Source organism: Stylophora pistillata, chromosome 14 (assembly GCF_964205215.1).
Source record: "Stylophora pistillata chromosome 14, jaStyPist1.2, whole genome shotgun sequence".
NCBI classification, from domain to species: Eukaryota; Metazoa; Cnidaria; class Anthozoa; order Scleractinia; family Pocilloporidae; genus Stylophora; species Stylophora pistillata.
Window position 1 is genome coordinate 20,467,522 of NC_142532.1, and position 21,203 is coordinate 20,488,724.

A 21,203-nucleotide genomic window follows, 5' to 3' on the forward strand; every position below is an offset into this window, starting at 1 on the left:
ATTGTGAAATACGCACCTATCATTATCCAACTGCACTAAGTAGAGTACAAATAACGCGCGAATCAAGTACAAGTATCCTACGATACGGCACAACTCGTAAAAATACTCAGCGATATTGCGCACCAAACGTCTAATAAGATATAAAGACACGTAATACCTCACTCACAAGTTATAGCTCTGAAGTTCAGTTGTAAGGGCGTTCGACTACGGCTGCAAAAACACTGACGCATTTTTGTTCGAAAACTTGTACTTTTTGATGAGTTTTTTACTACTATCCGCATTAAAACGCACGGGAGCATTCGCAAAAAAGCGTTTTTATGTAGGTCCGTTTTAATTGAAGCTAGTCTCAACGATGACAACTGAAGATTTTGAAAACAGTGACGAAAAATGCGTCAAACACTGTCGCCTCCACTAGCCTTTCAGGGTGTTGAGTGTTTAAGTGTGGATGATTCGTTTATAAATGTAAACACCGAAATGTAGACAATTAAGAGGTATGTAAATACCTAATGTCCTAGGGTGGAAATAGTGCGGTTTATTTTCCCAATTGAGTGCAGACATTTTTCAAACTGCATTATTGAAAAAAAATTGAGTGAAATGACAAAAAAGTGTGATCGGAGCTCGTAGGGGACTGTGTTAAATGTCTCAGGCTGGAATCTTAGCAAAAAATCAGAATATGTTTAACACTTGACTCAGATTTCTAACGCGACCGAGCTTAAAGTTTACCATCTGTTTTATCCTTCGCAGTAAAGCACTATTGATTTTCACTATTGCTCAAATAGTGCTTTACTGCGAAGGATCGTGCACATATACGTTTCATAACCGCAGTTCATACATATGTTTCATATGTTTGTTGTTGTTTGATTTATCATCTACGGGTTTATGTCGAATTAATTTGATGGCCTGCTCCCAGTTGGCTTGTTAGCTCAATTGGTAGAGCGCTGCACTAGTATCGCAGAGGTCAGTGGTTCGAATCCCGTACAGGCCTGAAATTTTTTTTTTTTCAGGTCTGATTTTCACTATTGCTCAAATAGTGCTTTACTGCGAAGGATCGTGCACATATACGTTTCATAACCGCAGTTCATACATATGTTTCATATGTTTGTTGTTGTTTGATTTATCATCTACGGGTTTATGTCGAATTAATTTGATGGCCTGCTCCCAGTTGGCTTGTTAGCTCAATTGGTAGAGCGCTGCACTAGTATCGCAGAGGTTAGTGGTTCGAATCCCGTACAGGCCTGAAATTTTTTTTCAGGTCTGATTTTCACTATTGCTCAAATAGTGCTTTACTGCGAAGGATCGTGCACATATACGTTATCCTATCTTCATACAAAATGATCTATACGAACATTGGAGTGAATTAAAGAGCGCTTGTCGAGTGTAAACTTGGCAAAAGACAGGAGCTAATCAGTCTCTGAAAAATTTGTTTACGATGCTGCATCGTCGAGCAACGGGAAACAATCAGTTTCTTATGGAACGCCATAACTGTCTTATGATACTTTTCGTCATGATATTCGGTGCTTACATCCTTATATTGGGTGCCTACATCCTTATATTCGGTGGTTAAATCATTATGTTCGGTATTTATTTCATTATATTCGGCGCGTACTTCGTTATATTCGGTGCTTACTTTATTATATTTGGTGTTTACTTTCTTATATTCGGTGCTTAAATCATTATATTCGGTGTTTACTTCATTATATTCGGTGCGTACTCCGTTATATTCGGTGCTTACTTTATTATATTTGGTGCATACTTCGTTATATTCGGTGCTCATTTTATTATACTGGGTGGCTTATTCGTTCAGTGTTCACTTCATTATATTCGGTGTTCACTAAATTATATTCGGTATGCACTTCATTATATTCGGTGTTTATTTCATTATACTTGGTGATTGAATCATCCAGTTCGGTGCTTCCGACAACTGGTGAGTACTTCATTATCTTCGGTCCTACCAACATTATACGCGTACTCTCTTTTTTGGCCTAGCGCGCACTGCGTGACATAACTGGACTGTGTTTATTTGGAACATTTCCATTCCTGATACACCGTGGAGCAGGTATTCCAATCAAAAATGCAAAACAAGATAAAAGAGTTATTTGCAAGATCGTGTCTTTTTCACTGTATACGTCCGTCACGCAGTGCGCGCTAGGCCAAAAAAGAGAGTACGCGCCCGAATAAAGCCTGCTTAGCCTTATTGAGGCCCTTGTGTAAACATCTCCAAAGGAACCTTGTCCTATTCTCTGTTTTACCGGCAATTCATTACATTTGAAGCGTGGAATGTCTTCTGCAATTTCGCTGCCACGTGACCCTCTTCGTATTAGCTGAGGAAGCTTAAATTTTCGAAAAACCGACATACTTGAATTTTTCACCGCTCCATCTCAACATGTGGCTTAAGTTTCGCGCAAAAATGTTTCCCTCGGCCGCACGTGCGATAGTCGGCCTTCGACCTAAATTGTTCAAAGGAAGCCATTGTTTTGTCACACCGCCAATAACAAGATCGTATTCTCTCACTGTACACGTCCGTCACGCAATGCGCGCTAGGCCGAAAAAGAGAGAACGCGCCCGAATAAAGCCTGCTTAACCTTATCGAGGCCCTAAAATATTCCGATCGCTCCTTCGTCAGGGATGTCTGTTCCAAACTTGGACTCAATGCATAGAAAAACAAATCCAAGAGCCGAAAGCAGTGGTGGCTGAAGAAAGATCACGCGCAAACTGTCTTAACATATCAAAAAAAATCACGCGCAAAATGTCTGTTCCAAACTTGGACTCAATGTATAGAAAAACAAATCCAAGAGCCGAAAGCAGTGGTGGCTGAAGAAAAATCACGCGCAAACTGTGTCGCGTTCCCGATGCTGCAGACACGTGGTGTTGTGCACCGGAGTTCGCCAGTATAACCACAGTGTTGAACTTTAGACAATTAACAGCATGAAACTCTTTATTTACTTAAGCTGGCAGTCTTTGTACAGCACAGGCGGTAAGAACTATAGAACTGATACATGAAGGTTCGATATAAGGAAAACCAAAAGACTACGAAACTAGAAATGATGAAAATGAGGAATATTACAAGTGTAACCTACATCGGATCTTGACTCCGGGGTAGAGAACTCCTAAACTCCGTTCGGCTCCGAAATGCTTTCGCTACAGTGACTCCTCGCAACTGAACTACTTTCTAATAGAAGGCGAATTTAGTTCTTACACTTTGACTTAGGGGAAATAGAAATGAACAGTGCTTTGTGTAGCTAGCTTCGAGCGGATATTCGCTAGTCACGGAATAGAAATCAAACAAAGCGCGCTAACAAATTTAATAGAAAGTCATTGAAAGTTTCTTAGTATCTTTGTGCTAAAAACGGAAGAGTTACATAAGTACAAAAAGATTAGGGTTCGTATCCGTAAACGTGACAAACTGTCTTAACATATCAAAAGCTGAAATAACAATTACTAGTGTTCGGGGTACCTCTACAATCGTACTTTCAAAGGATTGTCTGCTTTTAATAAAGGGTCTTTGTTTTCGTAGTACGAAAACGAAGACCGGGGGTCTTCGTTTTCGTACTACGAAAACGAAGACCCTGCATTAGCCAAAAGAATTGCTTATTTTTTAACGAGAATTTTCCAGCAGAGAAAGCTTAACGACCGTCAGAATCTATTTTAGCTGCAAAATACAGTAGAAATCGATTATTTATTCACATAACCCAAGAGTCATTTTTCCTGTAGAGAAAGCTTTCTCTGTTCCTCTGTCACGCAATGCTAACTATAAATCAAAGGCGGCTGGCGTTCGAATTCTCCCTGCTGTTCCAGAATAATAGTATGTGTGGTAAATTTACCCGAGGAAACCCTCGAGAATATCAACACCAAATTGGCTCGCATAGCGAAACAGAACAGACAAGACGGGCCGTATGATAATACGGATAATAATGGGAAGAAACGCGTGAAGTGTAATGTATTATATTACTAAGCGTTGTTGCTGTTTAATGTCTGTTCAACTCGTAATTTCTACGGTTTTCTGTTTACAAGGTCTTCATTTTCGTAGTGCGAAAACGAAGACCGGGGGTCTTAGGTCTTAGGTCTTCGTTTTCGAGGGTCTTCGTTTTCGTAACAAAAAAATCACAGAATTGCATTGTGGGCTTATTACCGCGAACAATGTCTTTGGGAGCCTGGTGACGATGATAACGAAGTTTGCACCGAAGATAATGATTTTACGACCGCGTATAATGTTGATAGGACCAAAGATAATGAAGTGCTCAGCAGTTGTCGGAAGCACCGAACTGGATGATTTAATCACCGAGTATAATAAAATCAACACCGAATATAATGAAGTGCATACCGAATTAACAAATGGTAAACACCACAGCGTACACTATTGAGTTATGGATGCACGCGGGAGGTTGCTAAGCACGAAAGAAGCGTAAGAGTCGCTCGAGGCGATAGCCGAAAGCGACTCTAGCTTCTTGAGTGCTTAGCAAACCTCCCAAGTGCATCCATAACTCAATAGTGTACGCTGTGGTGTTTACCATTTGTTTTATAACATAACATTGATACATTGTAGCTAAAGAGTTCCCTTTTATTTAACAAATCTTACGCGACCAGAAAAAACAAGCGCGCGCGGAAAAATAGTCTTTGCATTTGCTCACGTCAGCAGCGTACACCCATGGGCAAATGGGGGACGCTAAATTGACCAATCAGAGCGCGCGCTTTACTTTGGTTATGTTATAATATAATTTAGTGAACACCGATTATAGTGAAGTGAACACTGAAAAAATAAGCCACCCAGTATAATAAAATGAGCACCGAATATAACGAAGTTTGCACCAAATATAATAAAGTAAGTACCGAATATAACGGAGTACGCACCGAATATAATGAAGTAAACACCGAATGTAATGATTTAAGCACCGAATAAAAGAAAGTAAACACCGAATATAATAAAGTAAGCACCGAATATAACGAAGTACGCGCCGAATATAATGAAGTAAATACCGAATATAATGATTTAACCACCGAATATAAGGATGTAAGCACCCAATATAAGGATGTAAGCACCGAATTTCATGACCAAAAGTATCATAAGACAGTTATAGCGTTCCATAGTTTCTCATCAACACTGAGTTCATACATGTAAAGGAAGATAAACCGCCGCAGCGAACTTTGAAAAGTTGAATTTTCGACTGAAGTCGCTTCATGGGCCCGAGCGGTACAATGCGTTGTACATCTATTAACGAGTTCTTTTCGGAATTCACTGGGATTTGAGTCCTTGCGGTAGATTTTTAGCCCTTGTGAAACAAATTTTAAATCTTACTCCGCGCTTTAACTTTCTCGCGAAAACTGGCAAGTTTTGGCGAAGGCGGGAGGCAGAGATGCAAGTGAAAAACAATAAAGCCGTTGCATTTGTAGAAACTCTTCTGAGTAAGCAAATATATACATACCATCTAATTTGACTCTCTCGTCAAAGTAATTACGCCTCGATCTTGTTGCTAGAAAAGTTTCCTCACATTTTCTGACATTATTTCTGGATTTCATCGAGACACAGACAGTTTTCATTTTTCCATTTTTTTTCTTTACAAGAAAATGCCTTCGCGTTGTCTCGCACTTTGGAGGTAGCATCATCTCCAGCTGAAAATCTGTGGAACTAAGCCCCCCAAATATTGTTCCTTACCTCTTTCTCCGAAAATGTTTCTTAGCTGGCGATTCGTGTTGGGAAACAAGTGTAGCTCTTGCAAATAAAGCCAACGGAAGGGTTGTCAGATCTTATTAACAGGTGGGAGGGAAATATAATCCTAATAGTTTACCTGCTCAATGGAGAATTACGCAGGACAATAATTGCTACTCAAAATTAATCACCTTTTGAAATTTTCAAACAGAGAAAAAACCTCACGTTAACATTTCTGCAGCCTTTTATGACTCTGGAAAAAGTTCTGAGTGATTTGTATGACACCTTCCTATAAGGAAACAGGTCATAGATGTATGACTCTGGAAATTACTCCTACTTAGTATGTTAAATGGTACTTGCCTCGCGCAAAATTATCATATATACATTTGGAAAAGGTTCTGAATGATTCGTATGATACCTTCCATGTAGGTCATAGATGTATGACTCTGGAAATTTTTGCTGCGTACTTAACTATGTTTAAAAGTATGAACCTCGCGCTTTCCGGGTCACGCAGCTCATACGAAATTTTAATGTTTATATGAAAAAAGTTCTTAGTGATTCGTATGATGTATGTATGTATGTATGTATGTATGAAGAAACGGGTAATGGATAACTTTGGAAATACTCATCTATACAAAACTTAAATTTGATACATTTCTCTAATCACAAACCACACAAGCATCAAGATTGGTGGAAAAATTAATTAATTTTTTTGCACTTCTGGTATGTTTGTTTTCATTTGTTTTGTTTTGCCGTGTTACTGACGTCTTCAGTGTGCGTAAGTTATTAGGAAGAAAGCGATGAAGAAATTTGATTCTCATTTAATATTGATGGCAGCATCTAACAAACTCCTCTTGTAAGATTTATCGAAAGGAAATGATTAAATAAGATAACCGAGAAGTTGAACTTTGGACGAAATGTTCTTGATATTTGAGATTGATGATTATGTTCTTTTATGTAATTTCAATCTCCTTTGATTTCCGTTATGGTAAAACATAATAATGAATTAAGAAAAACTTAAAACGAAATTAAATCACGACTTTGTACTAAGAGCGATTATTTCCTGTAGGTTTTATACTTTACGAAAAAATTTTTCTGATGTAAAGTTTCTAAGCAAGTAAAAAACAACATATCTCGTTAATGGAATTGGAATTTTATCAAGATTTCTTTAACAAACTGATGAGTTTCTAAGATCACATATCAATCAACACTAGGACTACATTTAAAACTAGCCTTCAAGGTGCTAAGCTGTGTTAAATTGCCAAAAGAAGAATTGACTACCGGCTTGGCAATCAAGTTCGTTCGGTTCGGAGACAAGTTTAACCAGTTCTGTTCTAAAAGGTTATTCAAGTCAAATCGTATGGATCAGTGTTTAGATGTCTATATCATAGAATACCTCAATGTCAGATGGAGTCTAAAAAGTGATCCCGTGCAAAAACCGAAATCTTGGTTACTGAGCTAATTCAGTTACTTAAATAAAGAAATCGCAAGTTTCCGACGAAGAGAGCGGTGAAATGAAATCTGAGGGACAGAGCTTGATTTGTTGACCAGGCCTTAAGTGAGGAGGCACTAACTCTATTAATCATACTGTTACTAGACTTACTCAACACTTACTAAGACTGCATAGTTTTTAGTGTTTAGTTTGTTATTTCGAAGAAAACTTCAATGTCGGATGGAGTAAAAAAAAGTGCTCCTGTGAAAAATCCACAGTTCAGGCCCGAATAGCCCGAGGGGTTGGAGTACGTCCCGCCGCATTTAGAATGGGAGTTTTGATTGTTTCCTGCTTCATTTGATACGCTGATGTCATATTCCGCTCCAAAAGTGGGTCCGTGGGAGGAACATCTGTACATGGCGCGATGCTGGTTTTGGTATTGTGTCAGCTTCACAGGATTGTATCCTTTGGCGTTGTTGAATGAGAATAAAAAGGCTTTGGTGGCGTAAGACCAACCACAGGAACCTAAAGTGATGATTAAAATGGAAATAAAGTGAATTACAATAACACATTAGACGAATTGCTTGCAAGTGCGGCGTTGTAGAGAGAGGAAATAAAAGCTTTGCAGGCTGAAGAATAACCACACGAACCTAAAATGAAAAGAGTTAGGGACCGGCTACTATTTTTGACCAGGGGAGAGGGGAGGGGGAGAGGAGAGGAGGAGGGGGAGGGGGAGGGGGAAGGGGGGAGAAGGGAGAGGGGAGGGGGAGAGGGGAGGGGGGAGGGGAGGGGGGAGGGGAGGGGGGAGGGAAGGATTCTGGGGGAAGGATCACATGGTTTTTCAGAGGAACGGAGGGGAGGTTCAACCCTTATTGACAGGCACTAAAGGGGGGAGGGCTGAGAATTTCTGAAGCGATGGGATCAATTTATCACCATTTTGATGATTTCGTATTTTTATCTTTGTATGATTAACGGTGGCTTTCTTCGTTTTTCTTTGGATTATATCTTTGAGGATTGTAAGATCATGAAGGAGCAATCTTATGATTGAGAATTTCGCACCGATGGCTGTGTTCAGTAAGAAACGTTTAAAACTCTGCGAATGTGAACAAAAATTATGATGAATAAATTTAACTTGCCGAACTAGAACCGAGGGCCTTAATTCGTTAAAAATAGATTTAAAGAACACAAGAGCATAATTTTACTTTTCAAAAAGAGCACTCGACATATGGTCCAAAGTGTTTTCAAAGAAAACATATAATCGAAGGAGATCATTAATTAAACATCCTTTATTTCAGTTCTCCAATACGAATAATGGATAAAACGAAACAGGTAGAAAAGACACGAAACGGGAATGCCAGAATCAAATTAAATGAAATAAAAATGACGCATCAAAAATCAAATCAAATCGGAAGCATGACTTTAAGTTAAAACGCATTCCAAAAGCGTTTCAAGCCACTTAAGAGTTTGTCTACTTCGAGATCTCACTTGTTACTGTCTAATGTGATATTTTTTGTTCCTAAAATGTACTCACAGCTACAAGAAAAGTCCATGAGTAATCGATTTAATAACTTTTCTACATGTCAGAGATGTTTGCTTGTTTGTTACTCACTGCTTGTCCAGGACACGTCAGTATATCTACCAAACATGTAGCTGTTCACTTTGATGATTGTCACTGTGGGTCCCCTCCCATCACAGTTGCTGTGGAATGTCGATGCCGCCCAGCCGTCAGTCTTAGCGCGCCAACACCTCACAAAACTACTCCGCCCTGAATTTACTAGGACTGGCTCTAGATAAGAAAGCAGCTTTTCTGTGTACTTTTTGTAGTCGAGGCTGGTAAGAATAACGGAACTATTCAGGCCACCTGTACGGATAACCAACAAAGAGAGAAAAAGTCAGGGTTGCCTTACAATGCTTTCGTAATATCGAAGAAAACAACGAGGTAGGGACATTGTAATAAAAAACAAAGATGAATTAAGGATGATCAAGATATAAAAATCGACACGGAATATAAACAGAAAAATTTGAAGATTTAAGCCAATTTTGTGTTTTTTTTGTCTTGTTTTTTTTTTGTCCGAAAGAGGATATCTATCCTCTCTTGGTGGGACATATTCTTCAGCACTTTAACTGTTAAGAAATCCGGGATTGCTTTGGTTTCGCGTGAACTTCGAGATTGCTATTTGTGGGTAGTGCGTCATTATGCTATGTGTCATGTCATGTCTGATTACAATAAATCAATAAAAAATAATAAATAAAATAACTGGCTGGCGGGGGTGGAGAGTTTTTTGGAGTGACCCCATGGTTTTTTTTAGGGGGAGGGGGGAGGGGAGTCAGTCGTCTCCAACAAAGTATAAAAGAACAAATTTTTGAAAAATGAGTGTTTCCTTCATCCCAATAACCATCTCTCTTCTCCCCTCTTGCTTCGCGGCTACAGTTTTCTGATAGGGCTTGAACAAGCTCAGTTGGGGCATATGCTTTTCTGCTTCACGTCGACCTTTTAAACTTGGCATTCTTATGCATATATGAGGGGCAATTACCTGCATAGATTTTTAATATTGGTATTTGCATATAACTACTCTGAGAGGGGGGGTCGTAAAAAATTATATTTGCCGATGAAGGCGATCATCAGAATGCTACAAAGCTCAGAGCCTTATGGTATATGGTGGATCAGGGAATCTAAATCTAATCTAAATATCGTTATGTCGGAAAAATCGTTTAGGACATCACGCAAACTCTAAGATAATAATAAGTGAAGCTATACTAAATATACAACACTGTTAAAAAAACTATTGAAAATTATTAAAAACTATTTAAAACTACCGATAAAATAAATTTAAGTTAGTTTGCCTTTAAAAATAAGTAGGGATTGGCTGGAAACAGTTTCTTTTGGAAGTTTGTTCCATTGAGTTATTGTCTTGGGGAAAAAAGAAAGTCTAAAAATATCTTTATGTTCTCTCGGTACAATAAATTTAAAATCATAGCTTCCTCGGGTTCTCCTTTCTTTCTTCGTTATCAAATAATCCCCCCAATCCCCATCTAGGAGGCTGTGGCACATCTTGTACATAGTGGAGAGCCTTGCATGTCTTCTCATTGTTTCAAGTGTGTCCCACTGTAGGTCTTGCAGCATTTCCGTCACGCTCGCTGTTTGATCGGAATTCCCAGTGACAAAGCGGTCTGCTTTCCCCTGTACCCTTTCTAGAGCGGCTCTATCTTTCTGGTAATGTGGGTCCCATGCGCCACAGGCATACTGGAGTTTTGGCCTCACAAGTGTCATATACACGGTTTCTTTCACTGACTTTGGACAATTCCACAGCTTTCGCTTGATAGGTCCCAGGACCTTATTTGCCCTAGATGTGATTTTTTCAATGTGTGGTGACCAACTCATTTTGTTATCGAGCATTACCCCCAGATAAGGGTGAGATTCCACTTCCTCTAGGATTTGTTCACAGAATATGTATTCTCGCTTTGGTGGATCTCTCTTGGTCGTAAAACACATGATCTTACACTTTGAAGGATTAAATTCCATCTTCCACGTTTGTTGCCAGTCTTCTAATCTATACAAGTCCTCTTGGAGATCGGCTGTGTCTTCATCACAACAAATTGTCCCATATAACAATGCGTCATCAGCAAAAAGTCTAACAGTAGATTTAAGAGTATCAGGTAAGTCATTTATATACATTAAGAACAGTAGCAGTCCTAAGACTGTTCCTTGGGGAACACCAGATGTCGTAACTACAGGGGCAGATGATGCCCCCTCAATTACCACTGATTGGGTACGCTGTGTTAGGAAACGTTATCGTAATACAAACAAAATCCTTCCCCCTCCCCATAGTATTTATGAGAGATCTGCATAAGAAGAAAACTGAAGAGAACTTTTTTTCGCGATAAAGAAAGATTAGTGTAGCTAGTTCCTTTTTTTTTTCTTTACTGTTTTTGTTTTTCAGTTCTTTTTCGTCTTGTTTGATTTTTGTTCATTTCACCGTACGAGTAAGTTTTTACGTCAGTTTTTTTTGTCTTGGGTTGGAGTCTTCTCATAACATATTGTCACCATGTATTTGACTGTACTAAATTCTGGTTTATCTCAGGGGCGATTATATGAAACTATTTATAATTTCAGTCACCATCGGTTTTCATGTCACAAGGAGCCAGAACAGTCTTCGTGGGTACAATCGAAGTAAACCAGTATTTGCCGCTGATCGCTTGTCCTCCTTCGCTCATTTTGATTTCCTTGCAAGTCTCTGCAGGCAGCTCAGGAATAGACCCGAGAGGGACTAAAACAAGAAAATACACATGTACTGTAAAAATTTCTCATGTGGCTACTGCATTATTGTATCATTAGGTATCGATGTTAATGGCATTTTGGCTCGTAAAGGCTGTTGTTATTCATACTGGTAAAAAGCAATAAGATTTTTGATATTTTGGCTTTTTCTCTCGATTTATTCTCCACCAATATGGGTGGCGACCAATAGACTGCTTTCTGGTGTCTTCCTCAGGAGGTCATTTGGTTGCTCGGGTTACCCTTCTCCTCAGGACGCAAATACTCCGCTGTGATTGGTTAGTTAGACTCATAGACCGATACCGATTGAAGGTGACGAAGTTTAACTTCAGTAAATAGACTGATTTTAAAAAGGAAGGAAGGCTCTGTCAGATTCTTATGCCCCTCTCCCCGTAATTGGCAGTTAATTGGAAGTCAGTTTTCTCTTGTCCTCCCCCCCCCGTATACTCTGTTGGCCACCACCCCTCCCACCCCCAAATATGATGACTTGTCCCTTAAAAATGACTGAGGTTTAATTGCTTAAAAATGAAAACTTCCAAGAGCTAAAATTGTCAGAAATTTATGGCAGACAGAGGGGAGAATTTACATCTGGATCTTGACTTACCTCTGTTCAAATGTCGTTTGAAATAATACCGCTCCGCGTTTGGAACGTAATTTTCGGGTCTGGCCTCCTTGGTGCGGTTTTCTAATTCACAAATGTTTTGAGTGAAAACGTAATTGAAACTTTGACATCTGACGTCAGCGGCACACTCATGGTAACACACGTCCCCCAGGGACGCTCCCGTGATCCTCTTGAAGATGTGACGTTGCAGCATCATATCAAGCTTGGAGACTTCGCCCACGCTGCATTGTTGTGCATTAGCACTGGAGAAAACCTTACATATAAAGACTACCACTGCTATGTAGGAGAGTTTTGGAAGGACCATTCTCTTCAGAGCTGCAGCGAAGGTGGCCTAAATTGACAAAATATGTTAAAATATCGTTGGGGTTGGCATCCCTTCCCCTGGTAACGGTATTGATTATTGTCTATCATATAACTTATCTTGTTTTCGTGCCAAGGGCTCAGTTACGATCTTAGATACATCGTTAATATTTCAAACGCGCAATATTAGTTTTTCAAGATTTAGACAACCAGTAAAATATCCTTAAAAAATTCTGAATGCACAACCAACCTCTTTAACTTCGTTTTTACCTCAAATAACTTGCTTTTAATAAAACTCATCAGAAACGCCCTGTATGTTGAGAGAAGGAAGCGAAAAACACGCGAGAATGCACAAGAACGCGCGAGAATGCACGATCACGTTAAAGATGCGCGTGAAATTAAAGGGATTCTGGCCCCACCTTTCTCGCACGCCTTTCGCTTTCTTGAATACACTCGAATTTCGATCATTTAGTCGAATTTTTTTAATCTGAATCAGTTTCCTTTCGATTAATAATTCAATCCGCATTTCAGACCTCTGGATCTGCCATAGGATAAAAAGGAGGGAAGTCAAGAAACCGTCTCTTTTAGGCATGCCCTAACCGTTGCTTTGCAATTGAGTTTTGGCCAAAAAAGTCATGGTTACTTTCTGCCATCCTAAATCTTTTTACCATGGTTTTGTCAGCTTTTTTGTGTTACATTTAACACTACAATGGAAATATCTTTGAATTTTTATGGCAAGGTTATCATGCTGTTCGGAATCAGACAGTTGGGCCAAAAGATGGGAGCCGTTTGAATTCCCATTTTACTCCAGAATGTGTAGAATTAGATAATTTTTTGCGAGTCTTGCAATTTGAGTTGTACGGTAAATGGCATTGCATGGCATCCTCGTCTCGGAGAGGCGATGGTCAGCGCATCAGTGTTGGCGGGCTCTTCAGTGGCTCAAAAGCCCGATTCTTGAGTGGCAATCTTTGTTGCAGCTGGTACAGATGTAGTTGGTGGCCTCTTGAACTGATCCTTGACGTTTCTTTCTCGTTCCCCTCTTGATAGTCGCCTCGGCCCTGGCCTTCATCTCAGCCCTGTGAGCTCCGTCCTTCACACCGCGACGCCAGGCGTTCCGGTCTGGCGCAAGGATCTCCCAGGTGTTGGGGTTGATTTCAGTGAGTTGCAGGTCGCGCTTGCAAACATCCTTGAAGCGAAGGAGTGGTCGGCCCGTGCGTCGGACGCCCTCCCGGAGTTCCCCATAGAGCACTTGTCTTGGCAAGCGACCGGGGTCCATACGGTGTACGTGGCCTAGCCACCGTAGGCGTCTTTGGATGAGTAGTGTAGGGATGCTAGGCATGTCGGCTCGCCCAAGGACCTCGGTGTTGGTTACTCTGTCCTGCCATTTGATCTGGAGGAGACGCCGAAGGCAGCGAGGTGGAACCCGTTGAGCCGCTTCTCTTGTCTGGCGTATGTGGGCCGTGACTCGCTACCATAGAGGAGTGTGGAAAGGACACAAGATTGGTAGACTTGCAGCTGGTCCTCTCGCTCAGCAGGTCGTTATTCCACACTCTTTTGTTGAGTTTAGCCATGACTCCCGCTGCCTTGGCAATCCTTGAACTGATCTCGACGTCTAGCGATGTCTTGTTTGACACTGTGGACCCTAGGTAAGTAAAAGAGTCTACCACCTCCAGTTCATTATTGTCGATTGTAATGACGGGAGGTGTCAGTGCATCTTGGGCAAGGATGTTGGTCTTCTTTAGGCTGATGGTAAGGCCAAACTCTTTGCAGGCGTGAGACAGCTTATCAACCAAGCGTTGGAGGCCTGCCTCGCTGTGAAATGCCAGGGCAGCATCATCTGCGAACAGCAGCTCGCGAATGAGCACCTCAAGGGTCTTCGTTTTGGCGTGGAGCCTGGCAACGTTGAAGAGCTTGCCGTCTGCCCTTGTCCGAATGTATACACCGTCGGAGCAGTCGGCAAAGGCATACTGGAGTAACATCGAGAAGAAAATCCCAAACAGAGTTGGTGCCAGAACGCAGCCCTGTTTTACTCCACTTCTGACTGGGAAGGCATCCGAGGTGGCTCCATCAAAGCAGACGGTGCTCTGCATGTCCTCGTGGAAGGCGGCGATTCTGAAGGATCTGGAAGAGCCCGCTTCGACTGAACAGGTCAAAGGCTTTTGTCAGGTCCACGAAAGCGAGGAACAATGGTTGCTGCTGCTCACGACACTTCTCCTGCAGCTGACGGAGGGAGAAGATCATGTCCACTGTGGACCTGGCGGCTCTGAACCCACATTGGCATTCTGGGTAAACTCGTGAAGCGAGACTCTGAAGGCGACTTAGAGTGACACGCGCAAAAACTTTGCCCACAATGCTGAGGAGTGAGATGCCGCGATAGTTGTTACAATCGCTTCGGTCACCCTTGTTTTGTAGAGGGTGACTATACTTGCATCTCTCATGTCTTGTGGGATATGCCCTTTCACCCAGCATTGGCGGAGGAGCTCGTGGAGCGGCTGGAGGATGGAAGGCTTGCCGTGCTTTAGGACTTCTGATGGTATGCTGTCCTTCCCTGGCGCCTTGCCACAGGCAAGGTTGTCGATGGCTTTGCTGAGCTCCTCCAGTGTAGGCATCTCTTCAAGCTCCTCCATGACTGGTAGTCTGGGTAAGTCAAGGGCAGCGTCAGTCACGATGTTCTGGGTCGAGTAGACCTCGAGATAGCGCTTGACCCAACGCTGCAGCTGCTTGCTCTGGTCGGTGATGACTTCGCCAGACTTCGCTTGGAGCGGTGCTGTCTTGATGCTCGTGGGGCCAGTAGCTGTCTTGATCCCCTCATACATCCCTCTAGTGTGACCACAGTCGGCAGCTGTCTGGATCTTGGCGCACAAGTTCTGCCAGTACTTGTTAGCACAGCGGCGGGCGGTCTGCTGGGCCTTGCTCTTAGCTGCTCTGAGAGCGTCGCGTGTGCTGTGGCAAGGGTTCTGCTTGTAAGCCAGGAGGGCTATCCTTTTGGCTTCCGTGACTGGCTGCATTTCTTTCCAGTGCGCCTCGAACCAGTCAGCATTCTTGTGTGCTTTTCTTCCGAACGCAGACATGGCCGAGTCGTAGATGGCATCCCGGAGGTGACACCATTTGGCGTCCGTGTCATCGGTTGTAGGCTGGTTGGCAAGCTTTTTCTGAAGGGTCTCGACGAAGCTCTGAGCCTTGGCTGGGTCGGCAGTAGCGCAGGTGTTGATGCGGGGGCAGCCCTTTGTCTTGGCGTGGTAGATCTTACAGGGCTTCAGCCTGATCTTGCTGCCAACAAGGGAGTGGTCTGTGTCACAGTCTGCGCTGTGGTAGCTTCGCGTGTGGAGGACGCTGCTGAGGTCTGCTCTCCTAGTAATGACAAGGTCGAGCTTGTGCCAGTGGCGGGACCGGGAATGTCTCCAAGACACTTTGTGCAGCTCCTTGCACTTGAAGTAGCTGTTGGTGATGCAGAGGCCATGGTGGCATCAGAGTTCCAACAGTCTCTGCCCATTCTCGTTTAACTTGCCAACACCGAAATGGCCGAGACAGGCGGGCCATGCTTGCCATTCGGATCCAACGCGTGCGTTGAAGTCGCCTAGCAGTTATACGCTTTCGGAGCGGGGTATTTGGGACACTGTTTCCTCCACGGCTTCGTAAAACTGATCTTTGGCCTCTGTGCTGGATGTGAGGGTCGGGGCGTAAACAGACAGGAAGTTGACAAACCCTGTAGATGTCTTCATGCGGAGGACTAGGATTCTTTCGCTGCCTCCAGTCAGCGTTTCTGTGGTGGCGAGCAGCGAGTTCCTCACAGCAAAACCTACTCCATGCTGCCTCGGCTCGTCCTGGGACAAGCCTTGCCAAAAGAAGGTGTAGCCTGATTCTCTAAGAGAGCCGCTGTCGGCCAGCCGAGTCTCCTGGAGACAGGCAACGTCGATGTTAAGCCGTGTCAGTTCCTTTTTGATGATGGCGGTCTTGCGGGAGTCGTCTATCTGTCGAAGATCAACAGAGAGACCAGGGCACATAGTGCGAACGTTCCAGCTTGCGATACGAAGAGCTGGAGTCTTCGTTAATGTTTTCTTTTTGTGACTGCCTGGTGCAAAGTTGTGACTCGCTTGTCGGGGAGGTCTCCTAAGCCCTACGCACCCAGTAGAGCAGGCGAGCCAAGGCGAGGCAGCACCTTACTGGCTGGGGGCTGCCCAGCTTGAGGCGGGCGGTAGCTACCCAATGAAGCTACGAGGGCCTCTCCCACCGTCGGATGAGTCCCCTGGCGCTCCAACCTACGCCAATCGGTCAGAAGCTTAGAACCGGTGAACTGCCTCATGCCGTGTTGAGCCGGAATCTTGCAAAACCGCTGGAGTGACCTCTCCAGTTTGCGCTGAAGGCCTGGGCGGGTTAATATGGAGACGCTGGGTTGCCCACACTTTAGTGTCCCCCTCTCGGTTCCGCTGGCTGAGTCCAAAGGAAAGGATGAGCCTTTACAATTTGGGGCCAGTTTCACTGCAAGAGCTGCCGAAGGTAGTGCTGTGCATCTGCCTTTCGCCTTCGGGGCTCCACTCCGGATTTAACCTCGAGGTTTACACCTGAAGTCTTTCCTGCGATCAGGTACAGCCGCAATGCAGCGGAGGTTTGAAATCAGGGTTTTCCCTCCCCTTGATGGGTTGCCTTCACCACGGCTAAAGAGCCCCATCTACCCTGGGCAACTGGTTATGAGGCGCCAGTGACTCGCCTTCGCCCCTTCTCCTGTCAGTAGTGCCAGTTTCGCCGCGTGGAGGCCAGGAGTTGGACTATGACTGTCAGAGGCTATGTACGGTAAATAAGCTAAAAATAATTAATCTGAGAGTCTTTTAAGTTTTACGTAACTTGTTACGTTGGCTCGTTTCTCAGAGTATGTTTTAAGTTGGCAAACTAACTTTTCGGGTTTATAAAGTATGTTTTAAGTTGGCAAACTAACTTTGCGGATTTATGAATCAACATTAGATTCGAATCATTACATTATTGCTTAAGAATTTGATAATGAGTCATTTTCCATCTCAGTTTTCAAAGAAACCATCAAATTGTCTCTATAAATAACGTACAAATCCTTTCCGGAAAATTCTGAATCGATATGGTATTTTTACATGTTGTTTTAGTTAGATGTGATGAAATTTTGTGGGCCGAGGCCAGGAACGTGTTCGATAATTGAGTCAGTTTGCTAGACATAACGTCTCGTAGTCACGTTCGACGCACTAAAAACTACTATAAAACGAATACAAGAATTGTAAAAACGTGTAAAATGGTATATAAAACGTCACTTGTAAAAATGTAGCGGAATTCCAAATTGATCGAAATCGATTTGGAATTCCGCTACATTTTTACAAGTGACGTTTTATATACCATTTTACACGTTTTTACAATTCTTGTATTCGTTTTATAGTAGTTTTTAGTGCGTCGAACGTGACTACGAGACGTTATGTCTAGCAAACTGACTCAATTTAGTTAGATGACCCACATATTTAAGAAACCTTAATCGCAAATTCCTTCATCGTGTCGAAGAAAAATTGCTCTAAAACCGAAAAGTTGTACACAAGAAAAAAATAGCATCTTTGCTCGGTAAATAATAAAAAATTTGGATTATTGGAATATATGTAGCTGTGCATCATTATCACATTTTCATCCAGTTCCTAAATGTTGTCCAAAACCGAATTCATCTTGTGATTCCTTATGCTGGGCAACTGACAACTGATGGTGAGAGTTTATTAAATCGCATTCTAAGTATTTCTTTTGAATATAATAAAGAAAGATTTACTTGCCTTTAATTTTCTCAATTTTCCCGCTTTGTGTTTCTTGAACCTCATGTCTAGATGATTCAAATATATATATATATATAAACCCCTGAAGAGTGAAGCGATTCACGAAACAGGCTTGTCGGGAAATGTAGTTACGTCCTTTTTCCTCTCATAATATATATATATATATATATATATATATATATATAAAGTGTGACTTGATTTTCGTAGAACAGTGCTCAATACATAGAAGTAGAGCGAAGTATATATTGTGGGAGGAAAAAGACAAGTAAACTACAAGTTCATCCCTACAAGCCTGTTTCGTGGTCGCCCACTCATCAGGGGATTTAATGAGAATAAACTTTACCATTGCTTATATACAATATAATTTGCATGATCTAACTAGTCTAATTTATGCAGCGCGAAATTGACAGTTTAGTTGTTGCGTAGGAGGGCTTTGCTTCTGTGGCGGCATGATTATCGCGCTGCATAAATTAGACTAGTTAGATCATGCAAATTATATTGTATATAAGCAATGGTAAAATTTATTCTCATTAAATCCCCTGATGAGTGGGCGACCACGAAACAGGCTTGTAGGGATGAACTTGTAGTTTACTTGTCTTTTTCCTCCCACAATATATATATATATGTATGTATGTATACATATATATATATATGTATGTATGTATATATATGTATATATATATATATATATATATGTATATATATATATATATATACATATATATATATATGTACATATATATATATATGTATATATGTATACATATATATATATATGTATGTATGTATCTATAAGGGAATAACTTTTGGACCTCGCTGCATCAAGACTTGGAGGGTGAGATGACCATCAATGTGATGAATATAATGCCAGTATTCCTCGGGTTTATTATCCCTTAGAAAATGATAACAGTCAAAACAACTGATAATAACCGCCAAGCCTTAATTAAAAGTAATTAGTCTTCATGCATTGGAAAATTTTTTGCCAGTGGGTGTCTGGTTGCATTGTAAAGACAATGTACAGAAACTTTGACAACACGTCTGTTAGGTAAAAAAACGATAACACTTACAATTTATATTGAACAATGATTTCACATCTGTCCTTTTCGTTTGCCTACTTGTTTTCGCTAAACTCCTTTTTAGAATGTCAGAAAAGGTCGTATGATCATCGATTATAATTAAATGTTCCATACTGTATCAATTCTAGATCTTTAATTTTCAGTGAGAGCGGCTACAAACAATGAAATCAACAAATCGACAGTGGTTTGGCGTGGTTTGTACTCCTATCGACGAAGATATTCGCCATCTCAATGGTCAAAATGTTGTGGAATCACGAGGCGGATGATTTTCACCGCAATATCGACGCCATTCAGTTGCGTGTCAGGTTGGGGGTTGGTTAAACAAAGTGCGAGGTTTTATTCCTGAAAGAAACGTTGGATATTTACAAGCAGGTGTGGAAAATTCATTGCTAATTACCCCTCTCTTTTACTTCCCCATAAAAAGAAAACACAAAGACGAAAAGTCAGAGAAAAATGATAATACTTTGTTTACACCTATATCTTAGTATTGTGAAAGTTTAGGTTTTAAGTCAATTCTTGTAGAGTTTCCATTTTTTGAGGCTAGGTTTTTAAAATTCTATAAGGATATAATTTCAGAGATTCTTAAAAAATTAGCTTGATTTAACCAGTAAACGGGTCCCACCATATCACAAAGTTGACATGATAATATGTATATACATTCCGTTTGAGCATATCGATACCAATTTAGGGATGAACACCCAGTGATTCTAAAATTTCTGTCCGTTGCGTGGCAATTAAATAACCCACGCTATTTAACATGGCAATATTTAATCTAGAAAGAACTTTTTCTGTGTTTACGCAGCTTCATCTAGACGCGAGGAGGGTAGTCAGTTCGTATGACAGTTATGCAATCACTAGCTACAGTCGAGGGTATGCATTATTTTGGAGAATTCATTGCTTCTATGAATTATTTCCTATATTGTGGCTATATCCTCTTCAGCCACACTAAACTACCAATAAGCGCGCTCCAAATATACCAGTCATTTCAAACTAAATTTAAGCAGGTTTATTAGTTGGGGACGAATTTTTCATTCTTAAACTTTCAAAACAGAAAAATACTAAGGGAATTTTAATTTTCAAAAAAGCGTAATTACGTTTACTCAAATTGATAGATAGAAGACCGGTTTAACTTCATTTAAAAGTAACTGTAGGCGGCGTATAGAAGTAAAATAATCAGTGATATTTAAGACAGAACACGAAACGTTTTTAATTAGTTTTCGAGCATTGGGAGAACTTAGACATGCTTTAACTGATTACTATAACTAACGTTAGAAAATACAAAATGGTTGCGAAAAAGGACACGAAAATGACGGTGGCAATCGTGAGAGTACATAGAAGTCAAACATGTTGGAACAACAAAATGTCAGTTCCAAAGGGCAGGAAAACATGTCTGTGATGACTGGTTCACTGTGACTTAGACATATCTCTATGCTGAAATTTCGTTTTTTTTGTTTGTTTTCGTACTTAATCTTTTATTTTCCAGAAGTAACTAACACATAACTTCTTCTTACGATATCAATTCGCTATCGGAAATCCAGCTTAAAAGTGATAAGAATAATTAACAATTACTCCACGAGTGCGCGTTGGATATGAGATGACAGATAGCCAACGAGGTGCGAAGCGCCGAGTTGGCTATAATCATCTCATATCCAACAAGTGCGAGTGGAGTAATTGTTTTATCAAAAAAAAAAACGCTCCCAAGATATTACACAAATCTTCTTGACTTTATTTCGTAAGAAGAAACTGGATATTACAATGTACAGATATTAGATTATGGTATATTGGCTCATATACCATAATGGCTAAGCCAATAAAAAGTCTTGAATTGCATTGTCCAATGATCCAGTTTTTAATAATAAAAAATAATCAACTAGAGGTCATCTTTATGATAAAACTCCAAACTCTCCAAATCAGTCTAAAAGGAAATGTATGGCATCTGGAGGGGAGAATTACTAATGAGGCACTTAAATCAATTTCAGGTATTTGTCAAACAGCTGCAGTTGTCAGAGCTCGCTATCACTCGTGTCCACTCCCTGCGATTTAAATTTCGCGACCCACTGACGGAACAAGGTAGAGACCATGGGG

The 21,203-nt window shown here is 41.2% G+C and overlaps 2 protein-coding genes across 2 annotated transcripts; both read right to left on the reverse strand.

Annotated features, from left to right (window-relative positions):
• Positions 1-7,281: 7,281 nt before the first annotated feature.
• On the reverse strand, positions 7,282-12,275 carry LOC148717016 (uncharacterized). Its single transcript, XM_088744665.1, has 4 exons — positions 11,954-12,275; positions 11,195-11,344; positions 8,686-8,937; positions 7,282-7,601 (listed from the first exon to the last, which is right to left on the reverse strand). The coding sequence occupies exons 1-4, from the start codon at positions 12,273-12,275 to the stop codon at positions 7,282-7,284; spliced, it is 1,044 nt and encodes a 347-aa protein (XP_088600791.1).
• A 3,580-nt stretch (positions 12,276-15,855) lies between these two features.
• On the reverse strand, positions 15,856-16,275 carry LOC148717017 (uncharacterized). Its single transcript, XM_088744666.1, has one exon. It carries the CDS (start codon positions 16,273-16,275, stop codon positions 15,856-15,858), a length of 420 nt encoding a protein of 139 aa, XP_088600792.1.
• Between the last annotated feature and the right edge of the window lie 4,928 nt (positions 16,276-21,203).